Consider the following 24,625-nt stretch of genomic DNA (forward strand, 5'->3'; position numbering starts at 1 on the left):
ATAATAGTGTACTCTGATACTTATATTGGTTTGGTCCTTATTACTTACACTTTGTACATCACTAGGAATAAGAGGGACGTCTATCTGCTGCGTGTCCTGACGAACCTTCTTATAGTAGCCCCTGAAATGTAAAATCTTTGTAGTAAATTTTCAATAACAAAAGCCTAGGATCTTAAAAGTCCATTTGATATTTTGACAGTTAGAATTATGTTTTGATAAAATTATGTATTTTATTTTACGGATATATCCATAGTCCATGTGTCCTGTTGTAATACATTTCATGTTTTAAATCACTTTCCCGGAATGTATGATATATCGAGAAACCAATATCTCATTGTTTTAATACCACTTTGTATTCTCATGTAAATCTCTTGACATTTTACTTGCTCCACTGCTTTTTGTTTTTGAATCTCCGTTTTGCTTTATTATTGCAATCTCTGATTTACCTAGTGTAAAATGTGTTACCCTCTTTACTTACAGGATTTTCTTGCAGGCAATAACTGTACCGATACACACTGTCACAGCACCAATTATAATACCGAGTAGCAGGAAGGTCAAGTAGGTTCCTGGAACTAAACACGTTATTAAATTATTAGGTACTTCAGTTGTAATTCAGGAATATTGACGACTGTTCTTATAGATGTTTAAGTAATGCGATATTATAGAATAATGTTCATAATTTGTAAGCGCGTTGTTAATTGATAATCGATTTGTATCAGTTTGATTTTAGTACTAGTGTGGTGGAGTCAAAGAAATAGCCCTGCTTAAATGACCTTAGTTGTTTTGAAATAGGACATTAAACTTACTCCACCATGTTTTAAAAATCGTAATTCAACTTTATGGCATTGTTTAAGCTGGTATCTTTCTCGAAACATGTGCATTTGTAATGTGAAATTGAAATAGGATTTGACGTTAGCCTGTTGATACAATCTATTTTAAGGACCTCCACAAATAAGACGTGTCTTGTAATATGTATGATCATTACATGCAGATCAATATCAAACGACGGTCTTATACGCAACAGTTTTCTATCAACTGTGCATGTACAATTTCATTGAGTTTGAAAGGACTGAGTAATCGATTTGTGAATACAATGTAGATATGGTATCGATACTTTTTTGTATGTCAGAAATTAAAAACATTTTTATAATCTTTCAACGGTTGCAGAATGCAATCGATGAAATCAAACTATCCTCGGTGTCTTTACGACGTTTTCCGGTTTCATGAACTCACCGCTAATAACAAAGTTACGACCTTCACTAGGCCTACTCAGAATTCCATTGAAATCCCCCTGGATCCACCAACGATAATGCCCAGCTGTTAGCTCTTTCACGAGGTACGACTTACTCTCCATAGAAACGTTCACTGTAAACAGAAAATTACGGTAAAAAAATCATGAAATATTTCACCAAAATTGACACTGCGCAAAATAAAAGTTTGCGTTTTTCATTTACTTTATAATCTCCCTTGGAAGGTCTCTTAAAACAGTTTTGACATTAGACATTTTCTAAGTCGTTTAGGTGCATAGATGATATGCTTTTTTGCAGTTTGTCCAAAGAATATCTTACGTCAATTCATTTGTTATTACAATGTATTCTACTATCTTTTAACCATGAACTGTTGTAGATGTTTTGAAATGGATGTTTTTATATATGTTGACGTCATCGAGTTTGTAATACGAAATTGAAAAAAATCTTCATCAAAACAATGAACTGCATTATCATCTTTTCTCAAAGAGCACGTAAATTGACAAAATCTTGACACGCACCTGTCCTGTTGACCCCATTCTCATCCATGATGGTGATGATGGCATACTTGGCCAATCCGTAGTTAGGGTTACAGTCTGGGTATGGGACCCAGGAAAACAGGACACCATCGGATGGGAAGCTCATCGTAGTGTCCATTTTTGTTGTTGGAACTGTGAACGTAAATATTAAACATATGTAGTGATAAACTAGATTTGTAATAGTTCTATTACAATCAGTGGTGATCCTAATTATTCCATTTAAGGTAATTCGCTCCAGTTTACACTTCTAATGATATTTTGCACACCTTTAGGCTTTATATGCTTCGGGGCTTACATTAGGTATTTCTGTTAACTCGTACATATTGTTGTGCAACTTGTAAATTGTGGCAAAATATACGGAAAATGTACATTTTAGTAAATAAATCCATAGGGTTCGGAATACATTTCTCTCACCAAATATCGATTCCACTATATTTACTAGTTTCTGTAGCAGATCCAAGGAGCGTTTGTTTGACCGGATTCTACTTTACAAAATCATAGATTTTCTCTCTGACAATCAATGCTTGTACACTGTAGCATTTTCCATGAACCAGCTGTTTGGTTAGTTCGATGTTCGTTATGATGCCCAATGTTTCAGTGGTTTTCAAGCCAGCATTTCAATATTTCTGAAAATTTAAAAATAGACTTACCGCCATATTCCGAGCGTGTGCACGTGCTCCATTTGATGCCCGAGCTAACAAGTCCTTCGTGTGTTTCCGCCTCTACGGATATTCCGAATCGGTAAAGTTTAAAAGGTCTTGGTAGGGTCAATAGCACACTGCTCTCGTTGGGATAGATCGTTCGGTTCGTAATTAAAGACTGAAATTGGAATATTGATAGTGTAAAGATTTTCTTATCATTGATATACAATCAAACTTGCCTGAAACGACCACGCAAGATACCAGAGAAAAATGGCCTATACAGTCAAGCAGTTTTTATACATGTCAATCTGGGTTATAAATAACCATTTGGGACAACAAGTATTGTTAAGCAGGTGGTCTTTATACAATGGTGGTCGCTAAGGCAGGTTTCACTGTATAACTATTCTTCTGGACTCCAATAGTAACACACACAGGTAAAGATGTTTCCTTCTAGATGGTGTAAAACGATGAATCTATTTCAATCAACCCACTTATAAGTAGCGTTCAATATCAAAATGTGATTTCTAGATGTACGCTTTCCCCATAAAGGCATTACATAATTTGCTTTTGATATAAACCAAAAAACCTCACCAAACATGTGTAGTTAACGGACGCCATACAATAATGTACGGTATATGCCGAGGCTTTCGAATGGACATCTTGCCAAGAGAGGGATACCGAAGTGTCGTTAAAGGCATCCACAGTCAATGAGGCCACCTTTTCTGGACCTTCACATAAGAAAGATTAGGCTTAATATTACATTCAAGTCGGCCATAAAATGAAATGAAAGCTTAAGAATGATTCAAAGAAGTATTTTTCAAAATCGAAGGTAACCGTTTCGCCACTGCCATCTTTCATGTGATGACGCCACAATAATTTGATACAAAAAAATATGCCATACATGGTATTAAAATAGTGACAGATGCAGACGACATTATATGAATAAAGTCACGGGATCACGGGAACTACGTCATAAGCACAAGCAGGGGTTAATATATGTAAATATTTACGACTTACGCTCTTTAGAGACAATTACACGGCGGGTCGTGTCTCTTGAACATCCAACACTATTACAGGCTTGTAGTAGGATTGATGAAGTTGCGTTTGGAATCGTAGGCAAACTGATTGAAAAACCCTCTGAAGAAATTACTTCCTTTGTTCCATTTTCATCACTGAGAGTGATATTGTAGAAAAAATCTGGCCCGTTCCGTTGGCAGTAGTTAAGTGGCTATAATAAACAAACAAATTATAGATAATGTCAGAATAAATTTTAGTGATTTTTCTATACACTACTATGGACATATATTAGATGGTGTCGTGCTCCCTACATTGTGTCCGCTGGGGAGTTATCGCCCTTCACCGGATGTGAAGATGAAAAAGAACGCGCTGAATGCAGGAGGACAGCGTTAGTTGGAGAGTGACGGGGACAACGGCTCAAGGAGCGGTGTATCCATGAACTGTATGTATATGTGTCTTCGAAATGAACTGAAGGAGGTTGCCTAACGTCGTGAACGTGTGTATCAACTGTGATGTCGGTGCATAGGTATTTAGCACGCTGATAAGTCAAAGACCCACTATAGACTAATATATAGCGAAAGGTAAGGAACTCCTCCGTGACGCAAAATTGGGTAATTTAGTTCAAAGTGTTGTAATAAATATCCAGACCAGATATTTCAACGGCTTTGGTCTTAATTGAAAGTTAAGATGTTACACTTCACGACGATAACAAGAAATCCTACTGAACTTGTCTACTTTTTTCACAAACAGCCTCGAAACTTGAAAAATTGACGAATTTCCGTTAGTCGGACACGATCGAGAACATTTTTACAAACGAAAATGTCTATTCGCTACACTGAAAACACGGCAGCCTACAATTACCGGCTTTGACATAAACAAACAACAGGTGAAAACAAATGTATTTACTTGTTTGACGGTTCGTTCAAATCCCCCTCTCGTGGTCCTTATCTCGTTTTTCAGCGTTAATAGTTATCCGGGTCAGGTTGACTGCCATTTTGCCACTATCTTGAAAGTTATGTTTAGCCTAATCTCATTGGTCGGTTGGTTTTAGCTTAGCCAATGAGATTAGCTACCTTAACGATGAAAAACGAGATAAGGACCACGAGAGGGGGATTTGAACGAACCGTCAAACAAGTAAATACATTTGCTTTCACCTGTTGTTTGTTTATGTCAAAGCCGGTAATTGTAGGCTGCCGTGTTTTCAGTGTAGCGAATAGACATTTTCGTTTGTAAAAAATGTTCTCGATCGTGTCCGACTAACGGAAATTCGTCAATTTTTCAAGTTTCGAGGCTGTTTGTGAAAAAAGTAGACAAGTTCAGTAGGATTTCTTGTTATCGTCGTGAAGTGTAACATCTTAACTTTCAATTAAGACCAAAGCCGTTGAAATATCTGGTCTGGATATTTTTTTACAACATTTGAACTAAATCACCCAATTTTGCGTCACGGAGGAGTTCCTTACCTTTCTCTATATATTAGTCTATAGTGGATCTTTGACTTATCAGAGTGCTTAATACCTATGGTCGGTGTAATACGCGTGGAACTGTTGCGACGGCTGTGTGCATGTGTGCACCGTGTGGAAATTGGGTCACAGCGATTATAGTGTTATTGTGTTAACTCGACACCCCCTATTGTTTTGTTATTATGTCTAATTAAATGTTAAATGTATCTCAACGTCTCTGTAGTCATTTCATAGTCCAGCTAACAAATATCTTCCAATATACCCAACGAAAGATCCCAAAATAAATTAGTCTAGGGATAAGGTGAGCGGAATCGTCTTTGGACGTGGTCTGTTTCGCCTCTGCCCCACACTAGATATTTATCTAGATCTTTTTCTCCTGACAACTTGGGGGCTCGTCCGGGATATTTTTCATGGGTAAATTGTTGGACTATGAAAGTGACTACAGGTGTTGTACGTTTATATACCTATGCATTAGAATATATAGTGTTATATATTTGTATAGGTGTAGATAGTCGGTGTATCATGTCACCTCTCTACCGAAAGTTAGACATGAACCCTCAGTAGTAGCTGTAGACTAGCTGATAGCATTAGAGAACCATTACAGAGTGTCAAAATAGGTCGGAGTGTATAATATTTATTATGCTATTATTCTGAGAGTCAGGATAGGTTGGGCATATTATTATCAATTGTTATTTTGCACTAGAGTGTAGGTTGGTTGCTATGTGTAATCTATCATACTGGACAGGGTACATGTATACATGTCTATTTATAGAAATACTGTGGATTTACTGTTATTCTAGACAGGGTAGAATAGGTCGGGTAATATACACAGATATTTTAGACATACTAGGATTAGCGCACAAAAGTGTTTGTGTTTTTTTAGAGTTCAAGTTCCAGAATTTGTGAAATTTGGATATTTTTGAGTAGAATCCTCATAACCGTGATTATTTGTGGTTTATTTTCCATACTTATATGGTGTAAGCGACTGGAAATATACCATGGATTACGAAAAGTGGTTAAGTATTGGGGAGAGGCTTGGTTATAAAGAAGCTGAATTACAGCAGTTTGTGGCAGCCAAGGAAAGGGAGTACTTAGAACGAGAGGAAAGAGCAAGGAGGCGTGAAAATGAGAAGGAACAAAAGGAGGAGGAGTTACGCAAGCGTGAACTTGAGGAAGTGGAGAGAGATAGACAGTTTCAACTCGAAAAGCTTAGAATGGAGAATGATGTAGAGATGACTAGACTTACGGCAGAACAGGAAAGGAACGAGAGGTCAAGGTCACATACAGAGGAGTCAAGGTCAATGTCATTGCGACCCAAGCTACCAAAGTTTGACGAACAAAAGGATGACATGGATGCTTTTCTTGAACGTTTCGAGAAGTTTGCTATAGCACAGAATTGGAGTAATGAAATCTGGGCTGTGAGCTTTAGCCCTCTGCTTACCGGAAAGGGACTTCAAGTCTATTCAAGCATGTCATCGACACAGATCAACGATTATGACGAGTTGAAGAAGGCACTCCTCAGAAGGTATGAGCTAACAGAGGAAGGATTCGTGTGAAATTTAGAGAAGGAAAACCTGAGAAAGGTGAAACTGCATTTCAGTTTGTGGCTAGATTAACTCGATATCTGACGAGATGGACTCAAATGTCAGAGATTGCGAAATCGTTTGAGGGATTAACAGACCTGCTAATAAGAGAGCAGTTTATCCAAGCGTGTTCGTCAGACATGGCACTTTTCCTCAAGGAGAGAGCACCTAAGGATGCTCGGGAGCTAACACGACTCGCTGAACAATATATGGAGGCCCATGGAGGAAATATTGGGAAGTCTAGCAAGGCCACATACAACTCGAGTAAGCCGAACCAACAAGTACGTAATAATAACCCCCAGCAACAGAAAGCGAATGACAAGACAACAGAAGTGAAAGGTCAGAGGACACGACTCTGTTTCATTTGTGAAGGTCATATCGCGAGAGATCATGCAGATAGAGGCAAGATAGGATCAAGGCCTAACAAAGGTGGTCAGAGTAAGGACACCAACAAGGCAGCACTTTGTAAATCTACACAGAAGGAGAGGGCTGTAACAGATGATTGTATTAGGAGTGAGATTCACAGTAAGAAAGATTCAAGCACAGCGATAATGGGACGTATACGACTGGAAAACAGTGGAATGCCTGTTCAGCTTGGATACGTGGGAGATCACCCGGTGCAGGTTTTAAGGGACACAGGTTGTAGCAGCGCAGCTGTTAGGGAAGCACTCGTAAAGCCTGACCAGATGACCGATCGCGAACTCTCATGTATACTGATTGGTGGAACAGAGCGGAAGTTCAGACTGGCTAAGATTGATGTTGATACCCCTTTCTATGTAGGAGAGTTAGAAGTAATGTGTATGAAGGATTTAATCTACGATCTCGTGATCGGTAACGTGGACGAGGCAAAGTTAACAGCGGATGTTGATTGGAGGCCGCGTTCAGAGGAATGCAAGTCAGCTGCTGTAATGACCAGGACTGAAGCAAAGAAGGAGAAACAAGCTATAAGGCCGTTGAACGTCCAAGTGAAGGAGATTGAGCTTGTCGGACTTAAAGGACTAGAGAAAGCCCAAAAGGCAGACAAGTCACTGGCCAAGTGGCCGAGATAGCGAAAACCAAGGGAGACAACCCCGGTAATAAGTACCGAATGGAGATGAAGGACAACATATTGTATCGTTTCTACAAACAGAAGAGAGGAGAACTGATTGAGGAGATACGACAGATTGCTGTTCCACAGACATATAGAGGGTAAGTCATGTCACTTGCACATGAGTCAATTGTCGGAGGACATTTAGGTGTACAGAAGACTATCGACAGGGTTTCAACAAGTTTCTACTGGCCGGGTATGGTCAGCGATGTAACACGCTACTGTCGATCTTGCGATATATGCCAAAAGACAACACCGAAGGGCAGGGTTACCAAGGTACCGTTAGGAGAAATGCCATTAATTGAGGAACCATTCCAACGTGTAGCGGTGGATTTGATTGGTCCGATTTATCCGGCATTGGAGACTAAAAACCGTTACATACTGACAGTAGTGAATTATGCCACTAGATACCCTGAGGCGATAGCATTACCAAAGATTGAGACAGAGAGGATAGCAGAAGCGCTCCTGGAAATATTTTGCAGAGTTGGTTTCCCGCAGGAGATACTTAGTGACAGAGGGACACAGTTCACCTCAGGACTAATGGAGGAGGTGTGTAGACTGGTGCCAGTCAAACAATTATTCACGACGCCTTACAATCCCAAATTTAACGGCTGGTGTGAGAGGATGAACGGAGTTCTGAAGAGCATGTTAAAGAAGATGTGTCAAGAACGACCAAAGGATTGGGACCGATATATCCCTGCAGTATTATTCGCTTACCGGGAAGTCCAACAAGCGATTACCGGATTCTCACCGTTTGAACTTTTGTATGGGAGAACAGTTCGCGGGCCCATGCAGGCGTTAAAAGGAATCTGGACAGATGAGGCTAACGAGAAGTCTGAAACAAGGAACACTTACCAGTATGTTCTCAACCTTAGGGACAGGTTAGAAGAAACCTGCAAGATAGCTCGTGAGAGTTTACGCCAATCACAAGGATCGTACAAACACCACTACGACAAGAAAGCTAGGAATCGCCAACTTGAAGTCGGACAGAAAGTACTGGTGTTATTACCTACTGACAACAACAAACTTTTGCTTCAGTGGAAGGGGCCATTCAACATAGTAGAAGTTGTGAACCAAATGAACTATAAAGTTGAGGTTGGTGGTAAAGTGAAAGTATACCATGTGAACTTGCTAAAGCATTATGTTGAAAGAAAGGACAGCAAAGAACAGAATGAGGCAAATAGTGAAGCAGGGTCAGCAGGAATATAGCAGCAGGGATAGCTGTTATCGAGGAGGAGGATGCAGTTGATTGCGGAGCAGTGGATGACGAAAATCTGTTAGAGCTTGGAAATTTCTCCGGGAAAGAGAATTTTAAAGATGTCCAGATAAGCGAGGACTTAACGGAGGAGCAGCGATCACAAGCGATTGCACTTCTAGAGGAATTTCAGGATATGTTCACCGATATACTTGGAACGAAACATTTACAGGAACACCGGATCGAGACAACCTGTGATGATCCGATAAGAGTCAAACCGTATCCCATTCCTTATGCTAAGCGGAAAGAAGTCCAAGAAGAAGTAAGGAAAATGGTGGAAATGGGTATAGTCGAACCATCGACATCAGCGTACAATGCACCAATTGTCATTGTAAAGAAGAAGGACCAAACCAACAGGGTTTGTATTGACTTTCGTAAGTCGAATGCCATTACGCGATTTGATCCTGAGCCAATGGGAGACATTGAGGATATAATGACGAGACTCAACAAGGATAAATTCTTCTCAAAATTCGACTTGAGCAAGGGTTACTGGCAGATACCAGTGGAGGAGAATTCGAGGCACATGACTTCCTTCTCGACCTCGGAAGGATGTTACCAATTTCGGAAATTACCATTCGGTCTTGTTAACTCAGGAGCCACATTCAACCGTATGATGAGAAAGATGTTTGATGGAAGCAAGAACACCGACCACTACGTAGATGACATACTTGGTCACAACCACACCTGGAAGGAACACATTGAGGATCTACGGGATCTCTTTGCAAGGATTCGAGACGCGAATCTAACAGTTAGGCCTTCCAAGTGTATGATCGGCTACAGGACATAAGGATTTGTAGGACACACCGTGGGCGCAGGCACAATCGCCATGGAGGATGATAAGTTGGAAAAGATCCGCGACGCTCAACAGCCAAAGACGAAAAAGCAAGTCAGAGCTTTCCTTGGACTCGCCGGGTATTACCGGAAATTTGTACCAAATTTTGCCGATGTCGCGAAACCTCTATCAGAACTCACCAAAAAGGACCGGCCGAATCAAGTGGATTGGGGACCACAAGAGAAAGACGCGTTCAGGTGTCTCAAGGACCTCCTTACCCAGGCCCCGATTGTACGGTTGCCAGGTCTTTTCAAAACTTTTATCGTGCAATCAGATGCCTCAGATACTGGTTTAGGTTGTGTTTTACTACTAGAACACGCTGATGGTATATTTCCAGTCGCCTACGCAAGTAAGAAACTACTTGATAGGAAAAGAAACTATTCAGTAATTGAGCGAGAGTGTCTTGCTATTGTGTTCGCTATTAAGAAGTTCCAAATGTACTTGTACGGTCGCGAGTTTATACTGTATACATGTACAGATCATAGGCCATTGGTGTTTATCCAAAAGAGTAAGATAGAACGTAGTAGAATCATGCGATGGGCTCTGTTCTTACAGAACTACAAGTTTCGCATTAAGGCAATTAAGGGGTCAGAAAATGTAGCAACAGATTATCTCAGTAGGCAATATTAGTTTTGTCATTCTGTTCCCTACTAAAAGTTGTCCTTGTAGATATGTTAGAATTTAAGATAGGATTTTTGTATATATGTATGCATTTATTCTTAGTGTTGTGAAAATACATAAAGCTAAGTATTTTCAGAAATAGGGGGTTGTCAGAATAAATTTTCGTGATTTTTCTATACACTACTATGGACATATATAAGATGGTGTCGTGCTCCCTACATTGTGTCCGCAGGGGAGTTATCGCCCTTCACCGGATGTGAAGATGAAAGAAAACGCGCTGAATGCAGAAGGAGGACAGCTGTATGTATATGTGTCTTCGAAATGAACTGAAGGAGGTTGCCTAACGTCGTGAACGTGTGTATCAACTGTGATGTCGGTGTAATACGCGTGGAACTTTTGCGACGGCTGTGTGTGCACCGTGTGGAAATTGGGTCACAGCGCAAGAGGCAATAGACTGTTGGTATAATTATAGTGTTATTGTGTTAACTCGACACCCCCTATTGTTTTGTTATTATGTCTAATTAAATGTTAAATGTATCTCAACGTCTCTGTCGTCATTTCATAGTCCAGCTAACAAATATCTTCCAATATACCCTACGAAAGATCCCAAAATAAATTAGTCTAGGGATAAGGTGAGCGGAATCGTCTTTGGACGTGGTCTGTTTCGTCTCCGCCCCATTCTAGATATTTATCTAGATCTTTTTCTCCTGACAGATAAACATTGCGAGTATTGCAGTTTGGGACCTTCACCCTGATCTTACAATGATGAATCTCCAACTAGCACCATATCCTTTTTAGTTTATATATGGGCCATATTACCTTGACTAATTCTAACAATCCTGAACACCTGTGAAAGATTGTTGATGCTTTAAATAGGAGTGATTTATTCACAAAATTGTATAGAAACCAGCATTTGACGGAGAAATATCTATCTGTACCAACAGCGACATTTATAGATAAGCTGAAGACCCCAATGTCGATCTTTTCCCCTATTTTTACGTTACAAACAATAATAAACAATGTTTCAAATAACTCAATCAATCGTTTTTGAATTTATAATCTGAAAACAAATATCCGAACAAACAGACAAAAAGGGAGTTCCCACTTTCGGTTTCAATCAGTATAACAGGATAAAATGCATACTCACAATCCAGGAAACCTGTGTTCGGTTACTATTGTCCTCCGGGTAAAACGACCCGGGATGAATGTACGGGTTGATTTGTGGAACTGAAAATGTTCAAATAATATATGTCTTATGTTACTTTTATGGGAAAATATATATGGAATCATTATGGAGCTATGGAAATATCTTTCTTAACTCCAACAGTGATAAATAATTAAGCTCTTATTACTGACGTTTAATTTTTTCAAAAAGAAGTTCATAATGAAAATCAACAGAACAGCCGTGAATGAAATATCTATACGATATTTCTAACTATTCTTATCTAAATATCACATTATCATATCTTTGTTCGAATGGATCAATTGTCTCGCGAAGTCTAGAGGAAGGGAAATGAGGACTCCTTAAAAAAATGTCTTCATATCCATTGTAATGTTTTAGATTAATCAGACAGGCTAACAAAATAAGAGATCAGCTCAATAAAGACATACATTGAGGATACACGGACGACAGACATACTTACCATCCGCTGCTGTGGTAAGGATGATAGAGACCGGATCACTCTGATGCTCCACTGTCTGGGCGGTGACGTCAAATGTATAGTTAGCGAATGGTCTCAAACCAGTAATAGTTATCGATGTGCGGTTGGTCGACAAGTTCTTAAAATAAAGAGTTGATTATGTCATTTATGAAATTAATCTTTTATGCAGTTTGATTTGCTACCATTTATTCGCTTTGAAAAGCCATATTGGCTGGCGAAATGCTGGTAAACGTTCTTATGAAATGGACGTTTTATGAAAAATATTGAAAATAATGAATTATTTTCTCGGTTTCCCCAAGCTTTATAATGCCTTAATGTTATTCTGGTTATTGAATACAAACACGCCAAAGAAACCAAATCCCAAAATAATAAATTGCGTAGTTTCTTTAATTTTTATTAATACAACGCGACTAGCGGTTGTATTAATGCTATCCGGTTTACTATTGATGTGTAAGACTGAGTAGGACTTGCCCTACAATGACATCTAGTGGTGACCTCTTGAACCATTTCATTCATAAACTTCCATTCATAAATTCCCTATTCATTGAATAATATTCCTTTGGACCAATCAGTAGTCATGGGAAGACTGCCTACTGATTGGTAGAATAAACAGAGTGTGTATAGAATACACAGAGTGTGTATAGAGTGTGTATAGAATACACAAAGTGTTATATAATACACAGCCCATCTAGGTCAACTGTTGCTTGCTGGTGACTCCTCTGTCCAACTTACATAATCTCTGTTAATGATAACTTACTATCTAAGGCTTATAGACATAAGAGTTTTAAAGTAAACTAATCATATGCCCTTTTTGTGTACTTTAAAATAATGTTTTTAAATGAATGTTAAACACAGATCTGAGGTAAAGGCAGAATAATGTATAAGGCTGCCCTCATATGTGCATGGTTTTACCAAAATAGGTGTATGTGCAACATAAGAAACAAGAGTATATTAAGGATAAAAACTCATTTTAATGAAGACTTTTGTTTTCTTTGTAATTTTCATGTAGGAACTTTAATGAAGAAAAATGTCAAACAAAACATGTATTTTCTGTGATCAGTTGAATGTTCTTGAAATAATTGATATCAAAGTCTTTATAATATGGTTTATATATTTTGATTTTGGAAATTCATTTGATTTCATTTTATTTTTCTGTTTCTGTTGCGTTGTATTTGCAGTACTTTGAGTACTTTGATTTTTATCGATTTCAAAACACATTGAGTGTAAAAAATCGAAATCTCCCATTAATTTTTGGGCAAAAAAATAGAAAAGAGTTGGGATGACATCTTCCGATATCATAGATATGGACATGCTAGTTTATATACCTGATGCATTGTGTTGTTACATGAGGTGCTCCATGGTACGACATGGACCTTATAGACAACAGTATGACAAAGCGTGTGATTCCATTGTAGTGTCACCTCTGTACCGGTTATCTTTCTCCCTGATAAATCGGTGATTGGCCCGGGTTTTACTGGTAAAATTCATAAAAAATTATTGTGGTTTCTAAAGATGAAAAATAATACAATTGAAATACTAAAGTTCAAACACTGTTTTGTTCAAACACTTTCTATTTAGGAAAAACTTTATTTTTCCGTAAATGAAAAATAAAACAATTGAAATACCGAAGTGTTTTTTTCAAACACTTTCCATACAAGAAATGCATTATTTTTTCCGTAAATGAAAAATCATATAATAATATACCAAGGTTTTTCTTTCTATAAAAGAAATGCGTTATTTTTCCGTGAATGAAAAACCATACAATTGAAATACCAAGATATTTTACAAACACTTTATGTAAAAGAAATGTATAATTTTTCATTTATAGAAAAATAAATCAATTGAAATAAAAACGGGTTTTTATTACATTTTCTGTAATAGAAATGCATTATTTGTCCATAAAAACTTTTTACCAACACTTTCTACATAAGAAATGCATTATTTTTCAGTACATGAAAACTCATACAATTGAAATACCAAGTACTATTTTCAAACACTTTATATAAAAGAAATGAATTATTTTCTCATCAATGAAAAATAATAAAAATGAAATATAATTTTTCCGAAAATGAAAAAGAAAAAAAAATGCAATAAAAAACCAAGGACGTATATGAGAAGGATAAGTCACACTGAGTTTTGGGCAAAGACAGCGCAGGCGCTTTTGTGTTTGTGCACTGACCGTGACGTTGGGCGACGACTGATTTCCTTTGATATTCGCCGCCGCAGCCTTTGATGTAGCATGGGGGTGCGAGGGTTACCGTCTTGAAATTTAATTCACTTTACATTGGCGTTTCGTTTGACTCGATAAGACAAGTATTTGTTGAGAAAAACGGTTTTTATTCCCGGTTCATAAGCGTCTCGCGTGGTGTTTAGTAGTGTAAAGAGACAGACACGAATCCTTCTCACTTATAAATCCTTGAAAAAACCAAGGTTTTTTTCAAACACTTTCTATAAAAGAAATGCATTTTTTTCAGGAAATGTAAAATCATACAATTGAAATACCAAGTACTTTTTTCAAAGACTTTCTATAAAAGAAATGATTTTTTTTACATAAATGAAAAATAATACAATTGAAATACCAAGGTTTTTTACACACTTTCTCATCAACTAAAGGGTAAACATGAAAACGTTCTTCGTGTACTTTGAATCAATATGAGTTTTTCACATTAAACATGACTTGGGGTTGAAATTGCTCTTCTACCACAGATAAAAATAAATGTAATTTCCTTTTAGATATACATGTGCCAGTATTACATGCTTTTGTTTGTATAATATACTTACCAAATACTGCTGTAGAAAGAGTAGCAATGGCGCTATCCCTCCTAAAGTTATTGGTAACATTGACCTTGAAATCATATATCTCTGAGAATAACAACCCTTGCTCATTCCAAGTGCATGTGACGGTATCCCTAATCTCTATATTTGTGTAGGACAAGCTATCTCTAGAACATCTTGACCAGTTAAATCTGGAAGAAAAGATTAACAAGTCTTAATCCATATATTTACGCAGTTTTTATTTGCTAAAAATTCTTAAGATTTATCAATAGCGTAAAATAATATTATCACTTTGATGATCTAATGATACCTCGCAAACTTGGATGACGTTTATTTTAGCATTTTATTGTTTCACGTTGGCATTTAAGGCATGATAAATGCCAAATAAAGCACGCTTGCATTTGATAAGATGTCAGAGAGGATTGAGGTTAAAATGTAACATCCAGTGAAATTTTCAAAACTTATCTGAAAAAACATAGCATATATTTTCCATCCCCTTTACTAAAAGTGAAATACATGTACAAATTAATTCAAAAGTAATTCAACAATTATTCAAAACATTGAGAAATATAATTACAATATTTTAGTGTTAATCTCATACAAACACTTTTCGCGCTTGAACTTGAACTGGGACGCTAACATGTGATCGCACTGATTGCATGTTATGTATTTTGATTACATAGTCATCTTTCCGCTAACACGATGAAGTATTTTTGATAAATTTTAATATATAAAAATAAGTATGTTTACAGTCATCTATATTAATTTTTTTAAATACAAAAACATTTAATACCCCAGATATGTTAAACATCTGAAGGCTGCCAAGGTTGGGGCCTTGGGGTCAGCCTTCAAAAATATAAACAAATGTCCCCACACAGGAGAGCTCTCATTCACCACACCATCGACACCACTTACTTACATCTAATAAATGACTCATCACATTCATACAATAAACATATGCATTAATCGCAAAATAACATAAGTTTCACTCAATATCGCATAGTCTATTTATTATTAACGGATAGATAAACAATTTAAAATTAACAACTGTACTAGAATAACAGACAAGCATATAAATGTGGTCTATATAAAAATAATCTAATGTTTCTCATCATATAAAAAGTATGTATGTATTTGCAGCAGAAAGATTTATCAATTCTGTTTAAACATTGAAATATTTGTTGGATGTCATGTCATGTTAAAGTAAATTCCTGTATGTTGTTTTGTTTTTGGGCAATTGTTTTATGTATTGTATGCATTTTTAATAGGTATGTTTTCAATGCGGTTATGTTTAAATTTGTCTTCTTTCTTTACATAAAATTATTTTGAGTAAAGTATAATAAAGTTGATTGGAATTAAGTTTTCTATTATTTCTATATCTGCAAAACCAAATAATACCCTCTTTATGTCTAAATTCAAAACTTAATGTGATGTATCAAAAACCCACTGTGTAATATTATCCGATATTGGCTTAACTTTTAGGCAATTGACTGAAAGGTCATTCAGCAGCACTTATCACAATACAATGTAAAAATACAAAAAGCTGTTTGGCTTTAATGGATTTAAAGATATATCTTTTGATTTACTTAACGCTTGTGTAAACCATACATGTACGGGATGTTTTGTTTCCGTGATCAATGCTATCGTGTAGGTCATTGCGTAATGGAACAGGAATGTATGTTTCTATGGAGCCGAGGTTGTTATCACATCTTTAGTTGAGTACATTTACATGTCACTTAAGATGCATACTGTAAACCAACTGATTTTCGCTTGAGTTTCATTTTCACGAAATATCAATTGTCGCGTGAGATTAATTTTCACGTGGGATTAATTGTCGCTTAATTTTCGCGTATTTCGCAGTTATAAAGAAATCGGGAAAATTAATCACCGCTAAAATGTTTCAAGTGCAAGTAAAGTAGAGGCATTGCAGTGTCGATCGCGAAATCAAATCGCCATGATAAAGTCATTAGTAACTGTAAACCAAGTTTCATTAGCGTGCAATTTACTTTCGCGAAATTCGTGATCCAAGTAAATTTGCGAAAGTTTCTCTGCGAATTAATATAAAAATCAGCTATATTGACAGGGATTATTATTAAATTGTTAAATCCGTGAATATCATCTTCGCGAACTTGTTTCGATATGGAAAACGCGAAATTTGATAACCACGAAAGAAATCTGGCATACAATTTTTTAAAAACGCGAAAATTAAAAACGGCTTTTGATTTTATAAAACGTAATTTTCAAACGGGTTTAATACTTTTGTGGGATCTCAAACGTTATTCGCTCACTGTTAATTCTTCACTTATTATCAACTCCTGGACATTTTTAAAGAAGTATTTTCATAATCCGAATCATCTTAAAATTTCCGGCGTCTTCCTAACTAATTACCGTGCAGTAGCTTAACATGACTCCGCCACACGGTAAAAGAGCGAAATGTAAAGCGAATTTTGCATTTGTTTGGTTTTGTAACGTCATTTTAGACCATGATATAAATGTTCTAATATTAAAGTTAATAATAATATTTATTCAGTTTTATTTCGGGAAGGTTTTGGATGTTTAAAGTAATGTTATAGTTGATAGTAATGGTTTTTTTCAGCTTTGTTTCGGGAAGGTAGCGGGCCTTTAAAGTAATGTTATAGTTGATAATAATTTTTTTTCAGTTTTGTTTCGGGAAGGTAGTGGGCCTTTAAAGTAATCTAGATGTTATTTCAAATTCCTCTGCGTAGGTTGTATAATATTAAATGCAGAATCGGCAGTTTTGTTCCATTAGTTTAGATCTGTCACGGTGCCAGACTATACCCACCTCTCATATATTAATAGCTAGATAACATTACATAACTCGTTCAATATTCCCTGATCATTTCATGATTGTTGCCACCATTAGCAAGCTTTATTAAGAGATTTTTTTTAATTTGCATACTCATACTGCAAAATTACCATTTTTTTTCTATTATGGTGAAATAATTATGATGTTAATCTAGATCTAGATTTGTCCTTAAGTGAGTAACGGAATATAATTTGCATATTCATACTGCAAAATTACCATTTTTTCTATTGTGTTGAAATAATTATGATGTTAATCTAGATTTGTCCTTAAGTGAGTAACAGAATATACAACTTTTTAAGATTAATTCATATCATCAAAAGGACTTTATTTACCGGGATTTAGATAATATCTAATTTTTGTAAAACTATAACGTTTTGTAGCAGTGGGCTAGTGTTGACGATTTTAGTAAACTTTCTGAAATAATTAATATATACTCATCGATATCTTCGGGATGATGTTTTCGCGATTTTGTTGCACATTAAAAATGATTTGATCCGCGAATTGTGGAGAAAAGGTTCAATATTATATACCCGTATAGCTAGATAACAAAAATTAAAACTGCTTAAATTTAACGGTTTTTTTTATTTAAAATCGCAAAATTTTGACCCGCGTAGATTTCTGGCTATACGGTAACTATAGTAACTATAAAGATCATATAAATGACAATAAAAAACATTTCTAGTCGAGTTATTTATACATAGGAGCAATTGTGTTGGAATTAGTCCTTCCGGACCCTAAGAAAGTAGTGTTACTCAGCATGTGATCTTTATACCGCAGGTGTACTCATACTATTTACGTATTTACGTATCGGACAAGATTTTCTGACATTCTTTCCCTAATCTGTGAATTTTTGGCCATAGTTCGAGGCCCACATGTAATAATATGTAATGGTATTATTGCGATCGATATAGTCGACATAGGTTTTTGTGAAGGAAACATTGTTCTTCCTAAAATGACCACAGTTCAGAGAAGGCAAAATGCAAGCATTTAAATATAAATGAATGTCTGAGAATTAATCTCTATTAACGATACAAGATTTTCTTTTATATCTGACATTCTAAAATTAATCGGTTAAATTTCGGCTATACTGTAGTTCGATGCCCATATGTAATGGTATGTATAATTGTGATCGATATACTCGACATAGGCTTTTGTGAAGGAAACATTGTTCTTCTTAACATTATCGCAGATTAGAGTAGGAAAAACAAAGTTATCTCTGAAACCTCTCTTTGAATAAAAATAACGTGTGTTAAAAATTCAGCGTGATGTTTGTTTGTTGTAGCGGCATTAAATTCTACAGCCGTGACTTCTATATCCCACGTTGGACTGGTCATAACACGAATATAAAAACTAGTTCATTTGGATGAATGTATTCTTTTTATCTGTTAGTTAATGAGTTCATGATCCCGAGAATTCCAACTTTGGAAACAATAGTAAGGCCGAGATAAAATCTAACGACGCAACGCTGATATGTGTGATTAATATCTCGATCGCATAAAGACTGACACGCAGTCAACGTGTGTCATGTAGACCTAAATGTATTTACTCGTTTGTTTTTGAGATCTTTTAAAGAACTTTGGTAATCCCATTCATCAAAATGTGCAAAATCAATTAAATATTTCTCTCTGAGTTCATGATAAAATGATACACGGTCACACAACAGATTAGAACTTACTTAAGTGTTTTGCGCCGACAAAATAAACAAAGTGACTTGATTGAAAGTGGTCAACATTCTACTAAAACATTAAACATAATGTGTCAGACATAAATTAAGTGCCTGTAGTGAATTAAACGTTAGAATCAACGTATCAAAAAATAGATTTTTCAAAAATATAATATGCATTCCACCAACAAACACACCAAATTAATTCTTTAATAATGGATTGAAAAAGTGTACTACTTTTGATTTCAATATCATATAATACTATGTCATTTTACTCACATTTTCAAGAGTAATGTACATGCATTAATTGTAACGTATAGTGTCTGTATTGTAGTGTAAGGTTTAGTTTTGTCCAATGTTATTGTATTCTATATGATATGAAAGTAAGTAAAAGAAATTGAATGTTTAAAAAATTAACTCACATTTAGTGATTATGTATCTTCATATCAATATTTATGTGTATTACTTCACCTAAATTTTCGTTTGGACCCTATACATTTCTTGATCTATGCTTATTCTTTCATTTGATTTTACTTACATGTGATGATCATGTGACCGTGTCTTCATAACGATATCTTACTTATTCTTTCATTTAATTTTACAAACGTGTGATGATCACGTGACCGTGTCTTCATAACTATATCTATGCTTATTCTTTCATTTAATTTTACTTACGTGTGATGATCATGTGACCGTGTCTTCATAACTATATCTATGCTTATTCTTTCATTTAATTTTACAAACGTGTGATGATCACGTGACCGTGTCTTCATAACTATATCTATGCTTATTCTTTCATTTAATTTTACTTACGTGTGATGATCACGTGACCGTGTCTTCATAACTATATCTATGCTTATTCTTTCATTTAATTTTATAAACGTGTGATGATCATGTGACCGTGTCTTCATAGCTATATCTTACTTATTCTTTCATTTAATTTTACTCATGTATGATGATCATGTGACCGTGTCTTCATAACGATATCTTATTTATTCTTTCATTTAATTTTACAAACGTGTGATGATCATGTGACCGTGTCTTCATAGCTATATCTATGTTTATTCTTTCATTTAATTTTACTTACGTGTGATGATCACGTGACCGTGTCTTCATAACTATATCTATGCTTATTCTTTCATTTAATTTTATAAACGTGTGATGATCATGTGACCATGTCTTCATAGCTATATCTTACTTATTCTTTCATTTAATTTTACAAACGTGTGATGATCATGTGACCGTGTCTTCATAACGATATCTTATTTATTCTTTCATTTAATTTTACAAACGTGTGATGATCATGTGACCGTGTCTTCATAGCTATATCTATGCTTATTCTTTCATTTAATTTTACTTACGTGTGATGATCATGTGACCGTGTCTTCATAACTATATCTATGCTTATTCTTTCATTTAATTTTACTTACATGTGATGATCATGTGACCGTGTCTTCATAACGATATCTTACTTATTCTTTCATTTAATTTTACTTACATGTAATGATCATGTGACCGCGTCTTCATAACTACATCTATGCTTAATCTTTCATTTAATTTTACTTACATGTGATGATCATGTGACCATGTCTTCATAACTATATCTTACTTATTCTCTCATTTAATTTTACTTACATGTGATGATTATGTGACCATGTCTTCATAACTATATCTATGCTTATTCTTTCATTTAATTTTACTTACATGTGATGATCATGTGACCGTGTCTTCATAACTATATCTATGTTTATTCTTTCATTTAATTTTACTTACATGTGATGATCACGTGACCGTGTCTTCATAACTATATCTATGCTTATTCTTTCATTTAATTTTACTTACGTGTTATGATTATGTAACCGTGTCTTCATAACTATATATATATGCTTATTCTTTCATTTAATTTTACTTACGTGTGATGATCATATGACCGTGTCTTCATAACTATATCTATGCTTATTCTTTAATTTAATTTTACTTTCGTGTGATGATCACGTGACCGTGTCTTCATAACTATATCTTACTTATTCTTTCATTTAATTTTACAAACGTGTGATGATCATGTGACCGTGTCTTCATAACTATATCTATGCTTATTCTTTCATTTAATTTTACTTACGTGTTATGATTATGTAACCGTGTCTTCATAAACTATATATATATGCTTATTCTTTCATTTAATTTTACTTACGTGTGATGATCATATGACCGTGTCTTCATAACTATATCTATGCTTATTCTTTAATTTAATTTTACTTTCGTGTGATGATCACGTGACCGTGTCTTCATAACTATATCTTACTTATTCTTTCATTTAATTTTACAAACGTGTGATGATCATGTGACCGTGTCTTCATAACTATATCTATGCTTATTCTTTCATTTAATTTTACTTAAGAGTGGTGATCATGTGACCGTGTCTTCATAACTATATCTTACTTATTCTTTCATTTAATTTTACTTACGTTTGATGATCATGTGACAGTGTCTTTATAACTATACCTATGCTAATTCTTTCATTTAATTTTACTTACGTGTGATGATTATGTGACCGCGTCTTCATAACTATATCTATGCTTATTCTTTCATTTAATTTTACTTACGTGTGATGATCATGTGACCATGTCTTCATAGCTATATCTTACTTATTCTTTCATTTAATTTTACTTACGTGTGATGATCATGTGACCATGTCTTCATAACTATATCTTGCTTATTCTTTCATTTAATTTTACTTACGTGTGATGATCATGTGACCGTGTCTTCATAGCTATATCTTACTTATTCTTTCATTTAATTTTACTTACGAGTGGTGATCATGTGACCGCGTCTTCATAACTATATCTATGCTTATTCTTTCATTTAATTTTACTTACGTGTGATGATCATGTGACCATGTCTTCATAGCTATATCTTACTTATTCTTTCATTTAATTTTACTTACGTGTGATGATCATGTGACCGTGTCTTCATAACTATATCTTACTTATTCTTTCATTTAATTTTACTTACGAGTGGTGATCATGTGACCGCGTCTTCATAACTATATCTATGCTTATTCTTTCATTTAATTTTACTTACGTGTGATGATCATGTGACCGTGTCTTCATAGCTATATCTTACTTATTCTTTCATTTAATTTTACTTACGTGTGATGATTATGTGACCGTGTCTTCATAGCTATATCTTACTTATTCTTTCATTTAATTTTACTTACGAGTGGTGATCATGTGACCGCGTCTTCATAACTATATCTATGCTTATTCTTTCATTTAATTTTACTTACGTGTGATGATCATGTGACCGTGTCTTCATAGCTATATCTTACTTATTCTTTCATTTAATTTTACTTACGTGTGATGATTATGTGACCGTGTCTTCATAGCTATATCTTACTTATTCTTTCATTTAATTTTACTTACGAGTGGTGATAATGTGACCGCGTCTTCATAACTATATCTATGCTTATTCTTTCATTTAATTTTACTTACGTGTGATGATCATGTGACCGTGTCTTCATAGCTATATCTTACTTATTCTTTCATTTAATTTTACTTACGAGTGGTGATCATGTGACCGTGTCTTCATAACTATATCTATGCTTATTCTTTCATTTAATTTTACTTACGTGTGATTATGTGACCGTGTCTTCATAGCTTATATCTTACTTATTCTTTCATTTAATTTTACTTACGTGTGATGATCATGTGACCGTGTCTTCATAACTATATCTTACTGAAATTTTTTCATTTAATTTTACTTACGAGTGGTGATCATGTGACCGCGTCTTCATAACTATATCTATGCTTATTCTTTCATTTAATTTTACTTACGTGTGATGATCATGTGACCGTGTCTTCATAGCTATATCTTACTTATTCTTTCATTTAATTTTACTTACATGTGATGATCATGTGACCATGTCTTCATAACTATATCTATGCTTATTCTTTCATTTAATTTTACTTACGTGTGATGATCATATGACCGTGTCTTCATAGCTATATCTTACTTATTCTTTCATTTAATTTTACTTACGTGTGATGATTACCTGACCTTGTCTTCATGATTATATTTATGCTTATTCTTTCATTTAATTTAACTTACGTTTGATTATCAGGTGAACGTCTCTTCATATCTATGTTTATGCTTATTCCATCAATTGGATTATAGCTATTAGGTCGATGACGATAAAACTGCCTTAGGCCGAAGGTACACGTGATATTCTCGCAGTTATAGATGAGACACGATACATTTTCTGCCGGTATGGGGTAATCTGTAAAGAAAAGGAACCATCAAATATTTGAAAGGAAATTGAGACTTTCTTTAATCGATTTCATTATAGAATTTTCTGATTCACTTTATCATCTAGTTTATTTATTTAATTCAATCTTGTTTGTTTGTTATATAGCTCATAGACAGCAAGTGCCTTTAAGGACCATACTTTAATCTGTCAAAAAGTGAACAGGTATTTTGTCAGGTAAAGCAAAAAATCAACGATAAAATGAAAATGGACGAAGGCGATAAAATGAGATAACGTTACATGATGCTGAGATTCAAAATGTGATATTAGTCGTTTGCTTTTAAGTAGCTAAACTAAACCTTTTCATTTTCATCATTACACTGAACATGAACTGTTTATACCTCGAATAGAAATAATCAATCTCTGTATTTTTCATTTCATTTACTTTTTAAGACCAATTGCAAAATCATTCAATTACCATTTTAATCATTTAAGAATATTTAAAATCTTTTAATACATTTTTTTTCTCGAAGTGATAGAATAGGTAAAAACATACGCCATATTTTACTGTATTTAGATGCAAGGAGCAATTAAGGAACCTAGCTGCTTCCGATGACGTAAATACTTTTAATAAAAATAGTTGACTTGTTTTGCGATAATAATTAAATATCTTAAGTTGATTTAAATTATCTTAGGATCATGCCGTATTTCTTTGTGTTAAACGCATCAATGCCCATTATTTATGCGGCGTTTCAATGATAACTTCGGAAGGATTATTGGGGGTTATTACTTTCATATTTTGCATTATTTTCTGCTGACTTGACAGATTGTCAATATTGTCATAATTTGACCGGTTAGTGTGTTCCTAGTGGTGTCTTTGGTAGTAAACGTTAGAGATATTGCTTCAATCTGCCAACGTTTTCACTTAACACTGACGGAGAAGGAGAGGAATTCCCTGCCTTAATAACAGAATAAATAGAATGATAAAATATTTCCTTTGGCATTTTCATGGAATTGGAATTGGGAGGAAATTGAAAGATATTTGGAACAAACCATATGGCGGATGGTGGTATGTAATGGTGGCATACTTCAAACGGAGTCCGTTAGGGCCGATATCCATTCTAATGGTTCAATTGACGATAAACACGTGATGGTACACATGTGAGTGTGGCGA

The 24,625-nt window shown here is 35.1% G+C and overlaps 1 protein-coding gene across 1 annotated transcript in view; it reads right to left on the reverse strand.

The window, feature by feature from the left end:
- Positions 1 to 24,625, reverse strand: part of LOC138307945 (uncharacterized) — a 43,181-nt gene that overhangs the window by 6,326 nt on the left and 12,230 nt on the right. The window contains exons 4-15 of the mRNA XM_069248883.1: positions 23,316 to 23,484; positions 14,725 to 14,909; positions 13,269 to 13,417; positions 11,926 to 12,061; positions 11,430 to 11,509; positions 3,445 to 3,655; positions 3,019 to 3,155; positions 2,437 to 2,605; positions 1,769 to 1,918; positions 1,234 to 1,365; positions 479 to 572; positions 49 to 121 (exon numbers count right to left, since the gene is read on the reverse strand). Of these exons, the coding sequence (XP_069104984.1) occupies positions 49 to 121; positions 479 to 572; positions 1,234 to 1,365; positions 1,769 to 1,918; positions 2,437 to 2,605; positions 3,019 to 3,155; positions 3,445 to 3,655; positions 11,430 to 11,509; positions 11,926 to 12,061; positions 13,269 to 13,417; positions 14,725 to 14,909; positions 23,316 to 23,484 (1,685 nt within the window). The remainder of the gene's footprint in view (positions 1 to 48; positions 122 to 478; positions 573 to 1,233; positions 1,366 to 1,768; positions 1,919 to 2,436; positions 2,606 to 3,018; positions 3,156 to 3,444; positions 3,656 to 11,429; positions 11,510 to 11,925; positions 12,062 to 13,268; positions 13,418 to 14,724; positions 14,910 to 23,315; positions 23,485 to 24,625) is intronic.

This window comes from Argopecten irradians, chromosome 14, assembly GCF_041381155.1.
Source record: "Argopecten irradians isolate NY chromosome 14, Ai_NY, whole genome shotgun sequence".
Classification (NCBI taxonomy): Eukaryota; Metazoa; Mollusca; class Bivalvia; order Pectinida; family Pectinidae; genus Argopecten; species Argopecten irradians.